Source organism: Seriola aureovittata, chromosome 2 (genome assembly GCF_021018895.1).
Source record: "Seriola aureovittata isolate HTS-2021-v1 ecotype China chromosome 2, ASM2101889v1, whole genome shotgun sequence".
Classification (NCBI taxonomy): domain Eukaryota; kingdom Metazoa; phylum Chordata; class Actinopteri; order Carangiformes; family Carangidae; genus Seriola; species Seriola aureovittata.
This window is the reverse complement of record NC_079365.1, coordinates 26,602,322-26,618,958: the sequence shown is the minus strand read 5'-3', so window position 1 is coordinate 26,618,958 and position 16,637 is coordinate 26,602,322. Positions and strand designations below refer to the sequence as shown.

Here is a 16,637-nt window from a genome sequence, read left to right as displayed (position 1 = left end):
TCATTAATCTGTGGATTCTTCAAAATGTCCATGAGTTGTGAAAATCATAATTAGTAAATCATAATTTACTAAGGCCTAAGGGGATGATATCAGATGTCTAGATTTGCCAACAATCCAAATTACAAAGATATTCAGTTTATGATCTCATAAGACAAACTGAAGCAGCAAGTCAAATGATTAATCAATTATCAAAATAATTGCAGATTAATAAAAATAAAATGAAGATTTGCTGCTTTTCTCTGTTTTTCATCTTTGTAAACTCCATATTTTTGGGATTCAGATTGATGGTTGGACAACAGAAGACATATGAAGGCGACATCTTGGGCTCTGGGAAATTATAACATTGATAATGAAAATAATAATTAGTTGGTGGCCGTTTAAAAAATAGCCAAAATAAAGAAAGAGAGACACAAACAGTATGTAATGGATCAGATGTAGTAACAAGGAAACAGAACAAGCTGATCTTTACGTTATTTTTAGAAACGTTTCCATGGTTTTTCTTTGAAAGCTGTGAGTCACATCATCATCATCGCTGACCTCTGACATGACATGAAACACACCTAATGTCTTGCTGACAATAGCAGCCCCTCTGATTCAGCTCCATTGTCTGTAAATAGGACATTGGGTCATGGACGCCCAGAGACGACCACAGTCAAACAGACTCAAGCCTCTCATCTGGACTGTAACTCACGGACTTATTGTCTTATAAAATATGAATAGAAATTGCTAAATGCTTAAATTTCTGAGAACTGGTAACAAACCTTCAGACAATCGAAACCTACAAAGACGAGACATAATCAAAAGGGACACTCTTCCTTTACCAACACAAAATTTGTGCATCTTTCTGCACTGTTTTGTATTTCGTATCACTCTATAGGCGTCAAAGAGTATTGATGGCAAAACTACGGTGGCCCGGAAAGCTCAATGCACTGCAGCTTAAAATACACACAACTGAACTAACAAAACATCTTCATCAATTTGACAACACATGCGCAGCATTCAGAAAAAATCCTGAAAACGAGAAAGAACAAATATAGACATGAACTACAGATACTGAAAACACAACCAAATACAGAAAACAAAAATGGAAATGGGCTTCCATAAAATCTTTTACTTATATTACTTTAAAAACCTTAAAACTATCTAAGAAAATAAACCTGCCTGCTTTTATTCTGAAGGCCAGACAGCTATAACAGAAGTCTCTTTGTTTCCAAAAGAAAAAGTCGTCTTTGCTGTTGCCAAATAAAAGTGTCTTCTCACACAGTTTTCTAATCTTGGTTCACTAAACAAAATCAATAACTGTTAATCAACCATGTGACCCCGAGGCGCTCAGCAGATTTTAATTAACCAGTGAAAAAAATCAATAACCATTCTAGTTCCAAACACAAACCTCCACAGTGTATAAGTGACATGTTGAAACGACAGCTGGTCTCCTCTGATCATTTGATTTACCTGTAGAGCAGCAATGACCGGTCGACTGATCGATTAGTCAAATATCAATCAGCAACTATTTTGATAATCCACTGATTTTTCATTCATTTCATTTTCAAAAAATGCCAAACAATGTTCAGCGTCTCCATCGTGAGGATTTGTTGCTTTTCTGTAAACTGAATAACCTTGATGATGTCACCTATGACAAAATGTGATTTATACATGAAACTATTCTGCAAATTAATCAATAATGAAAATAATTCTCTACTTACACCATTTATAATTATCTGTATTTCAATAAAGTATTACTGTATAATTACTGTATATATTCATGATCCTGAACTTTTTATTTTACTAGTAAGTTAAACTGTCATGTGGAATATCTGAGTATCTGAGTATCAGTAAATCTTTTTATACTGTAATTTATATGTTTTAATATTTTACAAACAGTGGTGAAAGAAATACTCTGATTTTTTTAACTTAGATTTTATTTACATAAAAATACAAAAGTACTCATTATGCAGAATGGCACATTTCAGAATAATAGATATCTCATTATTGGATTAAAATTATTGATGTATTAATTTGTTCATCAGTGTCATGTTGCAGCTGGTAAAGTTGGGGTTGATTTTATTGCTGGGTATCATTTATTTGTTAATTATATTTTGTATATTTTGTAAGTGACTAAAGTTGTCAAGTAAATGTAAAGGAGTAAAAGTAAAAATATTTCCCTGTATATAAAGTATAAAATGAAACTACTATTAGAAATACCTCAAAACTGTACTTCGGGAAAGCACCTGAGTAAATATTAGTTACTGCCAAAAAATGAATTAACCTTTCATCTGATTTAATTCATCTCCACTCCAGACAGAGATAGTGTTGCTCCAGAACTGAATATTTTCATATAAAATATGAAGCTCTGTCATAACGTTTGACCCTTAAATCTGATAAAGTGGTCTCCAGGTCCTGGATTTTCAGTAAAAGCACAATGCGACTGTATGTGACTCACTGAGCCAGAGGGAGTAACAGTAGAGAAACAATAGAGTGTAATTTATTCCTGGTTCAGTATCTGCCAACGCTGGTTTGTAACGGCACAAAGCTGCCGGTGTGTTTGGGTCTATTTGTCACACTGGAGTGTATTGAACAGGGTGGACATCCTGTGTTAGACTGAGCCGAGAGGGAAACGCCCGGGAAGGAACGGGCTGCTGGCAGAGGGCTAAAAACAGACAGGGGGTCCAACATGAGGGCCGAGGCCCCCGAGGGTCCGCAATAATCAACAGTCAGAGCTGAACGGAGTACAAGCACTCTGCTTTATGCTTTTCCTACATTTCAGTTTCCATTTTCAGTCATTATTATTATTATTATTATTATTATTGTTATTGCTAAGTAGCTAGCATTAGCATTAACAGCTGTTTATTTATCAGTCTGGAAGAAACGAAAGAAAGAAACAAGAGCTGTCTCCAGGCGTGGAAAGAAAATAAACTCTTATCTATGTATCAGTCCTTCTCTTCTACTGAAGTTAGCATGCTAACCAGCTACCAAGTCACTGTAGTGTCCAGTCTGCCCTGAATCACAGTGACAACATCTGGCCCCACACAGACAAATAAACACCTGTGCTCAAAACCACCTCTGTGCCACTGAACTTCTCCTTCTGTTAAGTCAATGGAATGACCACAAAGAGACTCAAAACACGTACAAAGACACTGAACACTGAAGTTACTCCCCTTTTTCTTTTTCTTTACAGTTTTACAAACACTGCAACCATAGAATCAGGAAGTATTAATCCTTGTCAAAGTAAAAGCTTTTCTGAGACATTTCAGCACAAGTTTGTGTAAACTCAAGCTGACACCACAGGCTGAGACACAACAGACATGTTAGTTTGCAGGAGCTGAACTCACGTTGATGTCCAGACTGCAGAGACTGAGGGAGTCTGCATCTCTGCTTGCCTGCTTCCTCTTCTTCTGCAACACAAAAAAGACACACAGCAAACACGATGTTAGAGGTAGAACAGGAAACGTGAAGTGATGCTTTTGATTTCACAGTGAATCAAATGACTCAAATATAACGGATGATGAAGCTCCAAACCTGCAGCTCTGGCAGCTTTTAGCTCAGTGCTTGTTACAGATTGGTCAGTTTGCACAGTTCATTTCCATCTACGACCAGACTGGGCTGCAATTAATGATTATTCTTATATCATATCAATTAATCTGCTAAATATTTTGGAAAATTCTCGAGTAAAGTTTAAGTACCTCAAAGTTGTATTTCAGTCCAGTACATGAGTAAAAGTACTCACTAATCATAAGATCATGATGGTTTGTTGGTTTTCAGTAAATGGTCCCACATTCCTCACAGATTTTGTCTGGGCCAGGCTCAACCTCTGTGGTAACCATGGCAACCACTATTTATGTGGCGGGAAGCTGCACAGGTGCATGAGAATGAACAAAACAGTTCCCGTGCGCCGCCGTGACGACAACAACAGGAAGAAATCACACAAACACCTGATGAACCAGGTCAATGAGGACAAAGGGCTGGGAGAGGAGGAGGGGAGGAGGAGAAGAGGAGGAGGAAGAGGGGAGGAGAGGAGGAGGAGAGGAGAGGAGGAGGGGAGGAGGAGAGGAAGAGAGGAGAGGAGAGGAGAGGAGAGGAGAGGAGGAGGAGAGGAGGAGAGCACGAGAGGAGGAGGAGAGGAGAGGAGGAGAGGAGGAGGGGAGAGGAGAGGAGGGGAGGAGAGGAGGAGGGAGAGGAGAGGACGAGAGGAGGAGGAGAGGAGAGGAGGAAGAGGGGAGGAGAGGAGGAGAGGAGGAGAGGAGAGGAGAGGAGGAGAGGAGAGGAGGGGAGAGAGAGGAGAGGAGAGGAGAGGAGGAGAGGAGAGGAGGAGAGGAGGGGAGGAGGAGGAGGAGAGAGAGGAGAGGAGGAGGGGAGGAGGAGGAGAGGAGGAGAGGAGGAGAGGAGAGGAGAGGAGAGGAGAGGAGGAGAGGAGGAGGAGGGGAGAGGAGGAGAGAGGAGAGGAGGGAGAGGAGGAGAGGAGAGGAGAGGAGGAGAGGAGAGGAGGAGAGGAGGGGAGAGGAGAGGAGAGAAGGAGGGGAGGAGGAGAGGAAGAGAGGAGAGGAGAGGAGAGGAGGAGGGGAGGAGGAGGAGAGGAGAGGAGAGGAGGAGGGAGGAGGAAAGGAGGAGAGGAGGAGAGGAGAGGAGGAGGAGAGGAGAGGAGGAGAGGAGGGGAGAGGAGGAGAGGAGAGGAGGAGAGGAGGAGGGGAGGAGGAGAGAGGGAAAAAGGAAAAAAGGAAGGAGGGGGGAGAGAGGAAAGGTGAGGGAAAAGGAGGGAAGAGAGAAAGGGGATTTAGTAAGAGGAGGAGTGGTTCAAAGATATGAAGGTGGGAAAGAAGGAGAGGAGAGAAGAGGAGGAAGATGAGAGAGGAGGAGAGGAGAAAAGAGGAGGAAGATGAGAGAGGAAGAGAGGAGGAGAGGAGAAAAGAGGACATGAATAGGAGGAGGAGGAGGAGGAGGAAGAGAGGAGGATGTGCGGCCAGTGTAGCGGAGTGTAACAATAGCAGGAAGTCTGCTGTTTGTTCAGTATTGTGTTGAGACTTTGTTGTTGTCCGGATGTTATATAACCTGGCAGACTTTACCTTTAACTCCCTGCTGCTATGGAAACCAGCGAGGAGGAGGAGGAGGAGGAGGAGAGGAGGAGGAGGAGCAGTCTGCTCCTCCTGACCATATTAGGTCCATCCTCTAAAAATCACAATTACCTATTCCTACCTAAGTTTGTTGATAAATCTCCTCTGGATGCGCGACACAGACAACGATCTTACAGAAATTCATTCTTAAACGAATCTGCAGCGACTAGTTCAGGTCTAAACACAGTGTCACGCCTCCTCGTCCCTCTGCATGCTCCTACTCAAAAAGTGGATTGTGTTCTGAAAAGAAAGTTTGGAAGATCCCCACTGACTTGACTAACCCTTGTCCCGTAAAAACGATGTTTATATCCAACTAATTTGCATTTGGAAATTCAGTCAAGCACTTCTGAAAAACTATTGGACGGATTCCCATTGAACATTTTGTACAGATGGGTCATGGTTCTCATGGTTCTCCTAAAACCACAAACTAACTACTAAGAAAGCAAATAAGATTATTTACCAAACTGAAAATATTCTTTTAAAACTTCCAAATGCATTTTTTGCACACAACAACCCTAAAACTAACCCTAACCCAAAACGGATTTTATCCTCTCATCACTTTAAGAAGGAATCTCGTTGCACATATGAGCACATACGTGTGTGTGAGGATGTAAACTTTAATATATTAAATATCTGAATAATATAACACAGTGTACCTAAAAGATCATTGACAGTTTTTGCTGATTTTTGTTGTATTTTTTGGTTTGTTTTTTTGTTTTTGTTTAACGTCCCATTTGCTCTTGACCTCTTGACCTTTACATAACCTGGCTTACCTGTGTACCTGTGTACCTGACACATCGCACGCAGATGGAGCAGAGTGAACAGTTATTGAACAGTGTAATTGATCAGAGTCTGTGATGAGCCTCCGTGTGAAGACGTCCACATGCAGTAAAGTGTAACCCAGTAATCTGTGGGTCTCTGAGAGAGATACTGGAGATAAATCTGACTCTGGGCTCATCTACGTAAACCTGCGGCTCATTATCACTGACAGAAACGGTGGGAGACACTGGAAATGACACACGGACTCAAACTCACCCGATAGTAAACAAACAGACAGCAGCCCATCATCAGGACCTGATCTGCTTCTCAATCACAGCTGGAGCGTTTCAGTTGACTCTCTCTGCAAACATCTGCTGCTCCTCTTCCCCCAGGTCGCCCTGTTTTAAACCCCACAGTCACATCAGCTCTCCTTTCTTTTTCTCCTCCTCACGTGCAAGTCGGCATCTGCAGTCACTTCGTAATTCTCCTCCTTTTGTTGCCTGATTTCTCTCTCCTCCTCTGAATCACCTCCTTCACAGTCACATTGCTATTTTCCTCTTTCTCCGTCCGTCTTGTTTCCTTTTCTCGTCTCTCCTTCCTCCAGTTTCTCTCCTCCAGTGCTACTCCGAGAGCTGCTTCTTCTTCTCCTCCTCAGTCAGACTTTTAGAAGCTCCTTTCTCTCCTCTCTCTTTTCTCACTTCTTCTGTCCGCTGCCTTCCTCCCTTCTCCACCTCATCAGGTCACAGTCTGAGTGGCTCTACAGACCCTCAGGAACAGGAACCCTTCACAATGTGTGTGTGTGTGTGTGTGTGTGTGTCCAGTCAGTTCCCATTGGACAAACAGGAAGTGACGGTCGTTGGGGGAAACAGGCGTCTATAATTAGGAGCTACAGGAGACACGGAGACACCAGCGATAGAGACACTGACACACAAAGAACATGAGCGCTGGTTTATAAAAATCAAAAGTTTGTTCTTTTCTTGCAGTGAGTCACAGTTTTAGTCATTAATGGTTTGAGTTTCACTAGCAGCCCTAACGATGGCGATGTGGTTCACTCAGTCCACCGCTTTGATCCAGACTCACATATCTTATATATACACCTCTGTTCAAAAGCTTTAGATTTTTATTTATCAATTAACTTCATGCAAAGTGCAGTAAAACAAAAAAACCTAAATCAGACCACCTGCTGCAGGACTCCTTGTTCTTCTTGTCTCTGGAGACCAGGACCAATCAGACGCCTCCTGAATCTAAATATCAAGTGCCTATAACTTTTGCACATTATTGTAGATGTGAAACATAATATTTCCTACATTTTAATTTACATTGCATTTATGTTTTATCAAAGAATGAACTATTGGTTAATGCTCTTTTCCATAATAATGGTAATATGATAAAAAACACGATGTAAACCTTTTACTTTCTGTTAATATTGAAATATTATTTTTGACTGATGTTTATTTCTCGCATTTTAAGAGAATATTAACTGTATTCAAAATTATAGATTCAATTATATTTTAACCCAAAAAGATACCGGTGGGCGTCAGCTGTTTTCTCAGCCCTGAGCAGGGACTGCAGGTATTCAGCGAGCAGTCCGCCACTTTGGTTCAGACTGAAATATCTCAAAAACTATTGGGTGGATTGTCCTGAGATTTTATGCAGATATTTAAGTGTCCCTGAGGATGAATCCCTCTAGAAATAGTTACAGCACATCTCATACAACTTCCACTAAAACCACGAAGCAAATAGGCTTCTTCCCCAAAATGAAAATATTCTTTTAACAACACAGAAACATAATCACTTCTGGTTTGTTAAAGGAATATGTACTTTCACTTATTTGTTGCCTTATCTGTTTCTTACTACATTACAAGTTATCTGTCATTGAGGAAACTACAGTAAATGTGAATAAAAACTGGTGACACATATTTGTAAATCAGATTCTGCTTTTTTTCTCTTGGTGTGTGATATTAGATCCATGAACTCTGAGGTGTGAGCGGAGGCTGTTCACCTCCATCTCCTCCTTTGTTATTTGGGATTATGGCGTCACGTTGTTGTGCATTCTGCCATAATAGAGCTGCACAGTTGTGAATAACATGAATCAGTTTACATGGGAGATTTGTTCTTACCCCTCTGAGGGACCAGCCGTCAGGAGAGAAGAGAGAGGGAGGAAGTTTTCTTCTGCAGCTTCGACCTGATGGAAGGACACGGAGAAGGGATGAAGGGAGAAAAGAGGGAAGGAAGAAGGGACAAATGAAGGGAGGGAGAAGAGGAAAAGATGGAAGGAAGGAGGGAAGGAAGTAAAACAGTAGCAGAGAGGAGAAGGAAAGAGGATTAATCGATAAATAATAGCTGAAATAATCAGAAATCAATCAATAATGAAAATAATCGCTTGTTACAGCTAGTACGCCTGAAGAGATCACAGCCAGTGTGAACAGGAGCAATGATTTCAACCACCAGTGATGCTTCATTGTACACATGAGAATGAAAATAGACTCGAGAAGGTCTAAACCACTGATTTAAATCTTCAATCTAAGAGAAGAATTGATACGCAGCCTGAGAGACTGGACTCTGGGCAAAAAGCCCATTTCTTCTATTTCTCTCCAGTGGCCAAACAGACGAGTTCGGTGCTTGTACATTGTTGTTGTTGTTGTCTTTCAGTTGCTCCCATGAGGGGCGGCCACAGCGGATCACCATCTGCACATTTGATTTGGTTTTATGCCGGATGCTCTTCCTGACGCAGCCTGTGTTGATCAGGAAGGGGAGTCTGGGGAGTCCGGGATTGAACCACCAAACCAGGGATCAGCAGCCAAGCTGCTCTCCCACCTGAGCCCCCCTCACTGAAAGGGTATTGTAGCTTAGGTTTGAGTTTGACCACAGCTCCTCCTTGTGGTTCCCGTCAGTCAGTACATGTAGATCATAAACGTATCTGAAGACCCGTGTGCAGGTGTACTGAGGAGAACTGGAGCTGTTTTAAAGGCGTTTTAATAACCATTAAACAACCAGCTCTGGTTCTGATTCACTGTAACTCCAGACCACCACGTGCTGCAGTTCAGAATGTGTGGAAACTAGTTTCAACCAGGCAGAGACGTCCAATTAGATAAAAGTGATGCACAGTCGTAACTTCTGCTTCTTCCACGAGCACAAACGTAAACCTGCGTCTAAAACATCAGGACTTGAAGGGATCTCTGTGCACTGTGTCTTGTATGAAATAAATATGATCAAAGTATCTCTTTACTTTACTTTACTTTACTGCAGAGAGTGAAGCAGACAGAGAGGAAACAGAAAGTCAAAGAGGTCAGCAGCCTCGCTTACTCCCAACACATTAGTCCTGTTCTGTTTCCTGCCCTGTGTCACCTCACCTGAGAGAGGAAACACACACACACATACACACACACACACACACACACACACACACACACACACACACACACACACACACACACACGCACCAAACAACCTCTGCAGCTCAACCTCTACTCTCACTTCTTCGCTACAAAGAACACTGTAACATGATCTGAATCTCTGTGATTGGATGATTCTTACAGCAAGGCCCTCTGGGACTCGTAGTCCCAGTAAAAGTTGTTCTGGACAGAGTCTTGTTCCTTCTTTGTTTTCTTTTAATCACTGATCAGATTTTTTTTTCAGCTCACTGACTCATTGTGTTTAACGATGATTCAACCATCACAGGAACCTTTGACGCCTCGTATAACAACGCCCAGAAGGTGACGTCACCTCCCTCCACGGCCTCCACCAGGCTCTGAGGCACAAACCCTGCTGAACCTCTGCACTGTGTCTCAGGCAGGACAAGCTTTTGCACGGACAAATTCAGACCGATGATTTGACAGCAAGTGCATTTGATGAGATTTGCATGAAAAAACACCCTTTCTACCCTCCATTACTGTGTACCAATAACATACCACATACAGTATATACTGTACAGTGAACTAAATGTCAACAACATACAATCAAACTGCAACTTTTAAAGGCCAATAAACTTCACAAATAAACTTGAGAATGTTTTTGTTTTTTTTCCAAGGATTTAATAATTACTTCTGTTTTCCTCAGTGTTCGAGAAGTTGTTTCACCACCATCCACCACATGCTCTAATTTGTTGCAGCTGTGAGCGGCTCTTCCACTTCAGAGGCAGAGGAAACATCGCACAGAGGGAAGAATGGATTCCACTAAATATCAGCAAATTTGTCGACGCAAAATGTCCTGCAGTGAGTCAAGAGAGTGAAACGGAGAAGAACCTGTTTTTTTCTACAACAGGACAATGATCAAAAGCAGATCTTAAAATCCACCATCAACCCCTGACCTGAACATCACTGAAACTCTGTGCGACGATCTTTAACACGCCGTGTGCGGGACAGCCTGACAGGATCTCAGCACCTGAAGTGATTGGTTGAAAATATCTAAATTCAGAATAAAAAAGACTCTTAGCTGCTACAAAATGTGTTTCCAAGCTTTTGGCATTTCCCAAAGAAGAGTTACTAATATCGACTTAACCGGGTGCCCAAACCTTTGCAAACAACTGTCCATGTAATGAGCATAAACAACCTCCGCTGCACCATCTCTCCCACCTTGATGCAAGTGGGTTTGGGTGGAGCCGGGGAAACGGTACAAATGCTCGAGGAAAATTACGTAACATGTGCGTTTCTTACTGCTGAACTTGCACTGGCAGGAAAACAGAGCCCCAGCAGTAAAAGAACAACTTGTTTTCTGGTGATCCGTCCGGGCAGGATTGTGCAGCATTGTTGGATCATTTGAGAGACACACACAGGACACAACACAGCTCAGTGTGTAGTGATGCACTCACAGCGACTCTGTTGTCACCAGATGTTAAAGAGACAAGTGCTTTATCAACAACCCTGAAACTTCCAAACAGACACTTGTTCTTCATTTCAGTCTGACCAAAGCTTTGTAGTCTGTGTGTGTGTGTGTGTGTGTGTGTGTGTGTGTGTGTGTGTACATTACAAGTGTTTAAATATGTGTGTGACTCATTCATTCCTAGGACTTGCAGTGCTTTTTCCAATAGCACAAATCAACACACCCTCGACGTGCACAAACACGCACACGCACACACACACACACAAACACACACTCACACACACACACATACACACACACACACAGAGACACACACACACAGAGACACACACACACAGAGACACACACACACACACACACACACACACACATACTTTTCTCCCTCCTAGTCTTTCTTTCATTTTCCTTGTTGAATCTTTTACCCCCCATCTGTTTTTAATCTCTCTCTCTCTCTCTCTCTCTCTCTCTCTCTCTCTCTCTCTCTCTCTCTCTCTCTCTGTCAGTAAACATTCAGTCTTCAGATGTAAACAGGGTGTCCTGTGTTCAGAAAGAAGCTGAGAAGCTCTTGTGAAGAGCCTCTCTTTAGTAAAACTAACACAGTGTTTCACAGACTCTGGTTTGTTTTATATGTTGTTGATTGTTTTGATAGTTTTGAGTCGGTTGAACTCGGGTGTGTGTGTGTGTGTTTGTTTGTGTGTGTGTGTGTGTGTGTGTGTGTGTGTGTGTGTGTGTGTGTGTGTGTGTTTGTGTCCGAGGCCTGAGATATTCCTCTGGGCCAAAGAGCTCCACTGTTGTTACCAGCTATTAAAATCACATCACTGAGCTGCACTGTCGCCCTGGCTGACATGTTCCTTCGTTACAATGAACACACACTGTAGTTTACTTTGACTTAGTCCCACACACACTGTCCTGCTGCTGTTAATACTCACTTATGTCAATTGTGGATTAATCCGCCACTGAAAATAGTCTCCAACAAAAGCACTATTTCCTCCTCCTCGAGTAACATTTGCTAAAAACTGTGGTGATCAGCTGTTTTGGGAAGTTACTGCGGCTTTTTAAACTGGTGGGCTAAAGGCTGAGAGCCACAGACAGGGAAGGGAAATCGGAGGAACAAATACATTGGTTTGGTGTTTAATTGGGATTCTTCTGATAATAAGTAAAAAGAAAAATAGAATAACATCAGTCTTATCATTAAAATGGTCAGAAGAATGGAGAGTTTGAGCTTCATCTCTATTGAAGACAGCTTGGGTGGAGAATTTAAGCTTAATAATTTGTGATAATGAGATAATGATTTCTCTGGGACTCAGATTCAAACTGTAAAACACCAACGAAGCAAATTGAATTTACTGCTGCACAGATGTAAATGTGACTTTCAGGGCGTCCTGAGATAAACACTGTCTCATCTTCCAGGCAGGTGGGATGATGTCATTTCCCGCTGAGGAAAAAGTCGATATGATGTGAGAACATTGTTCAGGAAACAGCAGAGGAAACGCTGCTCTGCTGAAGCTAGACGAGCTTCTTTCACACACCATCTGATCTCAGGTCAGACCGACAAACCTCCAGTCAGTCCTGAACCTGCTCCACCAAAGTTTCCATCTTTCTCTGGCTCCATAAACATATGTGTTTTTTTCTTTTTACGTGATTGCTGTTAATTTGCTGACTGAAACTTTTTGATTCATTTTGTGTGGTTCTTATTGCCACTTATTTTCTTTGTGTTTCGCTAAATCGTACTGATCACAACTGTTAATCATCACACACACACACACACACACACACACACACACACACACACACACACACACACGTACAACCAGCTCGTGGAACCAGCAGGGCAGCATACTGCCGACAGAAACACGACGATTAGTGTCAGAACAAAGCAGCAGAACAAACACCTGAACAAAATCTTCATTGTCCCTCAACAGCAGCAGAACCACATTCCTCCAACACTGACTGCTTCAAGACACCTCACTGCTCCTCAGCTGTTAATACGACTGTTTGGTAGCATTCACATAAGAGTTTGCGTTTTCCATATTTATATGACAGTAGCAAATTAAATTTTACTCTAAATAAAACATATAAGTTTATAATAAAATCAGACCTCTATAAATCTATTTGACGTGTTGTACTCTCTCCTTCCTCTAGACACAAAGAAAGCATTTGACATCGTGGAGTGGATGTATTTATTTGCAGTTTTAAATAGATTTTGACTTTGTACCAAGTTTTATCACGTGGATAAATTATTATACTTTTGCCCTCCTGCTTAAATCCTCTCCAACTCTCAACAGTCAAAACCTTTCAGCCTCAAACGGGGAACTCATCAAGGACGCCCTGTAAGCCCGCTACTTCTTGATCTGACCACGGAGACATTAGCATCTACGCTCCGTAGCTGCGAGGATATTTCAGGGATTTGGAGGAAGGGAGCTGAACATAAAGTGTCCCTCTATGCAGACGATCTTTTGCTTTCCATATCAAGCCCGGATACTTCTGTGTCCACCGTGCTGTTATTACTCATCCATTTAGGCCGATTTAAAGATCCTTTAATCAATAACCTACCAAATACACATTCTTTCTACCTGCAAACCAGGCGCTTTCTCCACTCTCAGATACCACATTACCCTGCGTTTCTTAGTTTACACCCATCACATGAAGGTTTAATATAAGTTGTCTGGTGTAAGACATGCTCTTCTTGACAAAATTAAAGCTGGGAGCAGAATCTAAACCTTTCGCTGTCGGACGTGATACAGGATTTGATCTTCATGCAGATTATATCAACATCCCTTTGTGTCTTTCACTGTTACAGTTTACAGCCGTGTGCAAATCAAAACTATCTCGTGTTTAGCCAGACGTGAATCCCTGCTGCGTAGAGGAGGTGAAGCTTTCATTATCCACATGTTCTGGACGTGTCCTACCCTGGAAAAATACCGGAGGGACGTTTTCCAAACCTCATCCCTAGTCCTCAATTTTGACTTACAGTAGAACCCGACTCTCTGGTCGCCTTCTTTGGCACCACTGGAGAGGATGACTCCAATCAAGTGACGCACTTTGTTCTTCGCCTCTCTTTTGGCCAGACATTCAGTATTACTAAGATGCCATTATGTCCCATCTGAACCTGGAAAAAGATCCGCTACTCAGTTTGTAACTCAAACAAAAAGGTTTGGGACGTTTCCTGAATCACTGTCAGACTCTTCAGTCAAACTAACCTGAACTCTTTTTGTCTTTCTGTTGATTTCTGTCAGCAATACAGTCTGTAGAAGTTTATCCATTTCTAAACATCCTTTCTTTTATTTATTTATTCATTTTTCCTTCCATTCTTCTCTAAATACAAAATCTGACTCCCAGCACATTTCTGTATTAATACAGGGAGAAAATGTGTCTTTTCATACATGAAATTCTGGCTTGTAGATGGGACTGGTGTGGGTGAGGGATGGTGTGGATAAGAGTCCTTTATTATGGATCTGCCACATAACATTGACAAAGCTGTTGTGCACTCTACAGATCTGTGCATATTACATAAACAAGTTTTGTAATTTTATGTAAAAGTGAGAGATTGTCTGTTGCTGATTTGTTAAAGATTCATAAACATTACTAATAATTGTCATGTTTCCGCTGTCTGGGAGTTGTTAGCAGTTTTACCAAAAACAGATTTCCCCTCTAAACTTCGTCCATGGTTTCATTTAAATAACAGAGAAAAAAAAACTCTCCAATGTTTCACAAAGAGCAGCAAAGACTGGAGAAAGGTTGGAAGAATTATTACAAATCAGAACTGTGTCATCTCACGACCCCACAGATTTATCTGGTGACCCTTGGGAGGAGCCTGACCCCTAGGTTGGGAACCACTGGACTGAACTATCTAACTGTACATACAGTATTTAAACCAGCTACAGCAACAGCAGCTACAGCAGTAAAATGCTGATTACATGTTGACGCGTCAGCATTAACAATGTCGTTAATTACCACAAGCCACAAGGTCCAATCTTCTACAGTACTTCAGATCAATTTAACTGATAATACTTCAGTACTTGTACTAAAGTACAGGAGTTTTTACATTGTTGTTTTGGTATTTTTACTTAAGTAAAGGACCTGAGCACTTCCTCCAGCTGTGCTAGAAACAGTAGTGTCAGTAAACTTTCAGCTAAAAAACAAATAAACATCTTTCAACACTGACCTGCTATGATGGCAAACTGTTTACAGAGGACTGTGTGTGTGTGTGTGTGTGTGTGTATGTATGTGTGTGTGTGTATTTGCAGACTATATCAGTCACTCTCAGGCAAACTTGTGACTCACTGGGCTGCAATAAAACCTCTTTTCTTTCTTTCTCTCTGTCTCTCCCTTCAGGCTTCAGGGTCTCTCGACCACAGATCATTCATAGTGACCAAACTTAATCTTCTCCACAGATTTTATAATGTTAACAGACAGACAGACAGACAGACAGACCAGCAGTGGAGGAGTTAACTCCCTGTCTGTCTCTTCACATTCCTCTTCTCCTACATTACCAGAAAACGCCCATTTATCTTATTTTTTCTTTGAGTTTACCAAAACCTTGAGAGAACCATTCTCACGGTGCAGCTTCTCACCTTGAACCCCGCTGACATCCATCACCTGCCGGCATCAGACTGCAGCTCCTCCCAACGATCCAGCTCAGACCCACAGTCAGCTGATTTTAAAACACTTGTTGTTAGTCAGTCTGTCGTCTCTGCTCCGCAGCAACGACTGACTTCTCTGCTTCTGCAACAAGTTAAAGTCAAACTTCAGTCCGAAGATTCAGCCGAGCAATAAACTGAGTCGCTGAGATTCACTAAATCCGCCTCTCAACAGTCAAGCGACCACTCACCTCTTTTCCGGTGGTACCTTCAAAATAAAAGTTCATGAAACACACAGAATAACTGCAAAGAAGGTCCACAAAGAGAAGGAAAACAACACATAAGAAGAATATGTTGCACAAAAAGATGCAACTGCCAAGATCTGCAAAACCACCAACAACTACCATAAAGTCACATATCTCTTTCAGTCTGGGTTCTTGCTCCTATGTAGGACGGGAGGGGGGATTTAACATTTCTGTGCCCAGGGGCCCATTGTCTCATGATCTAGTCACGTTATAACACTGAATAGAATAGAAGAATTTTACCAATGAAATTATCGTTTATCAAGTAGTACTGAAGAGGTCAGTTGATAGTTGCTCAACAGAAAGTGGGTAAAAATAAAATCAATAACAATAAAACAAATAATACATTTAATCATTCTTCAAGCAAAACATATCTTTGTTTAAGTTTATATATTTTGGCTTTTCAAATTTTAGTGCTGATACCACACCTGAGCTTTGGAACCAATAAACAAAATAATACTTCTTTTGGTAGAAAATATAGAAATATAATTATGATTTCATACAACAACAAAAAAACAGCAGCCATTCAAGAACTTTACCTAAAATAAATAAAGAATGTCTAAAATATAAAACTTATCAGGACAGGTTTTGATGTCAGTACAACAAAGATATTTCTGTCTGCACCGAAACAGTAGAGGTTCAGCACTTATAGCAAACTAAAGTTAAAAATAATTATCAGATCAATTGAAAATGAAAATATTCGATATTTGCAGCCATAGTAAAGTGCCATACACTGAGAGGACTTGTGCTTTTATTTTGAAGGCAGGCTGGTTCTGGGCTGGCTGACTTAGTGCCAGGCTGTTTGTGAGTTTTAGAGGCTGCTGTTGTTTTAAGTGTTGACGCCTCACAGCTCACACACTAAAGAGCTGTCTGCTGGTTTTTAAGTCAGTGAAGACTGTGTGTGTGTGTGTGTGTGTGTGTGTGTGTTATGGTAAGATACTTAAACTCGCCTGTCAGCTTGAAGCAAATGAGAGAAAATTACCAGTCATGATGCAATATAAATACTTAGCTACTGTGTTGAGTATTTATCCCTCTGGCTACCTGATAAACTGCTTTTTACAGCTTGATTA

At 41.5% G+C, this 16,637-nt stretch overlaps 1 protein-coding gene across 4 annotated transcripts in view; it reads right to left on the bottom strand.

Moving 5' to 3' along the window:
* The window catches only part of arhgef3 (Rho guanine nucleotide exchange factor (GEF) 3), a 28,112-nt gene extending 12,688 nt beyond the window's left edge, over window positions 1-15,424 (bottom strand). Inside the window, exons 1-3 of one of the 4 annotated variants that reach the window (XM_056387709.1) lie at window positions 15,260-15,424; window positions 7,985-8,049; window positions 3,330-3,392 (exon numbers count right to left, since the gene is read on the bottom strand). In XM_056387709.1, the coding sequence (XP_056243684.1) occupies window positions 3,330-3,392; window positions 7,985-8,049; window positions 15,260-15,281 (150 nt within the window). In that variant the 5' untranslated portion in view covers window positions 15,282-15,424. Of the gene's footprint in view, window positions 1-3,329; window positions 3,393-6,140; window positions 6,638-7,984; window positions 8,050-15,259 lie in introns of those variants that run through there. The other 3 variants (XM_056387686.1, XM_056387701.1, XM_056387694.1) reach the window with 3 other exon arrangements.
* Window positions 15,425-16,637: the final 1,213 nt, after the last annotated feature.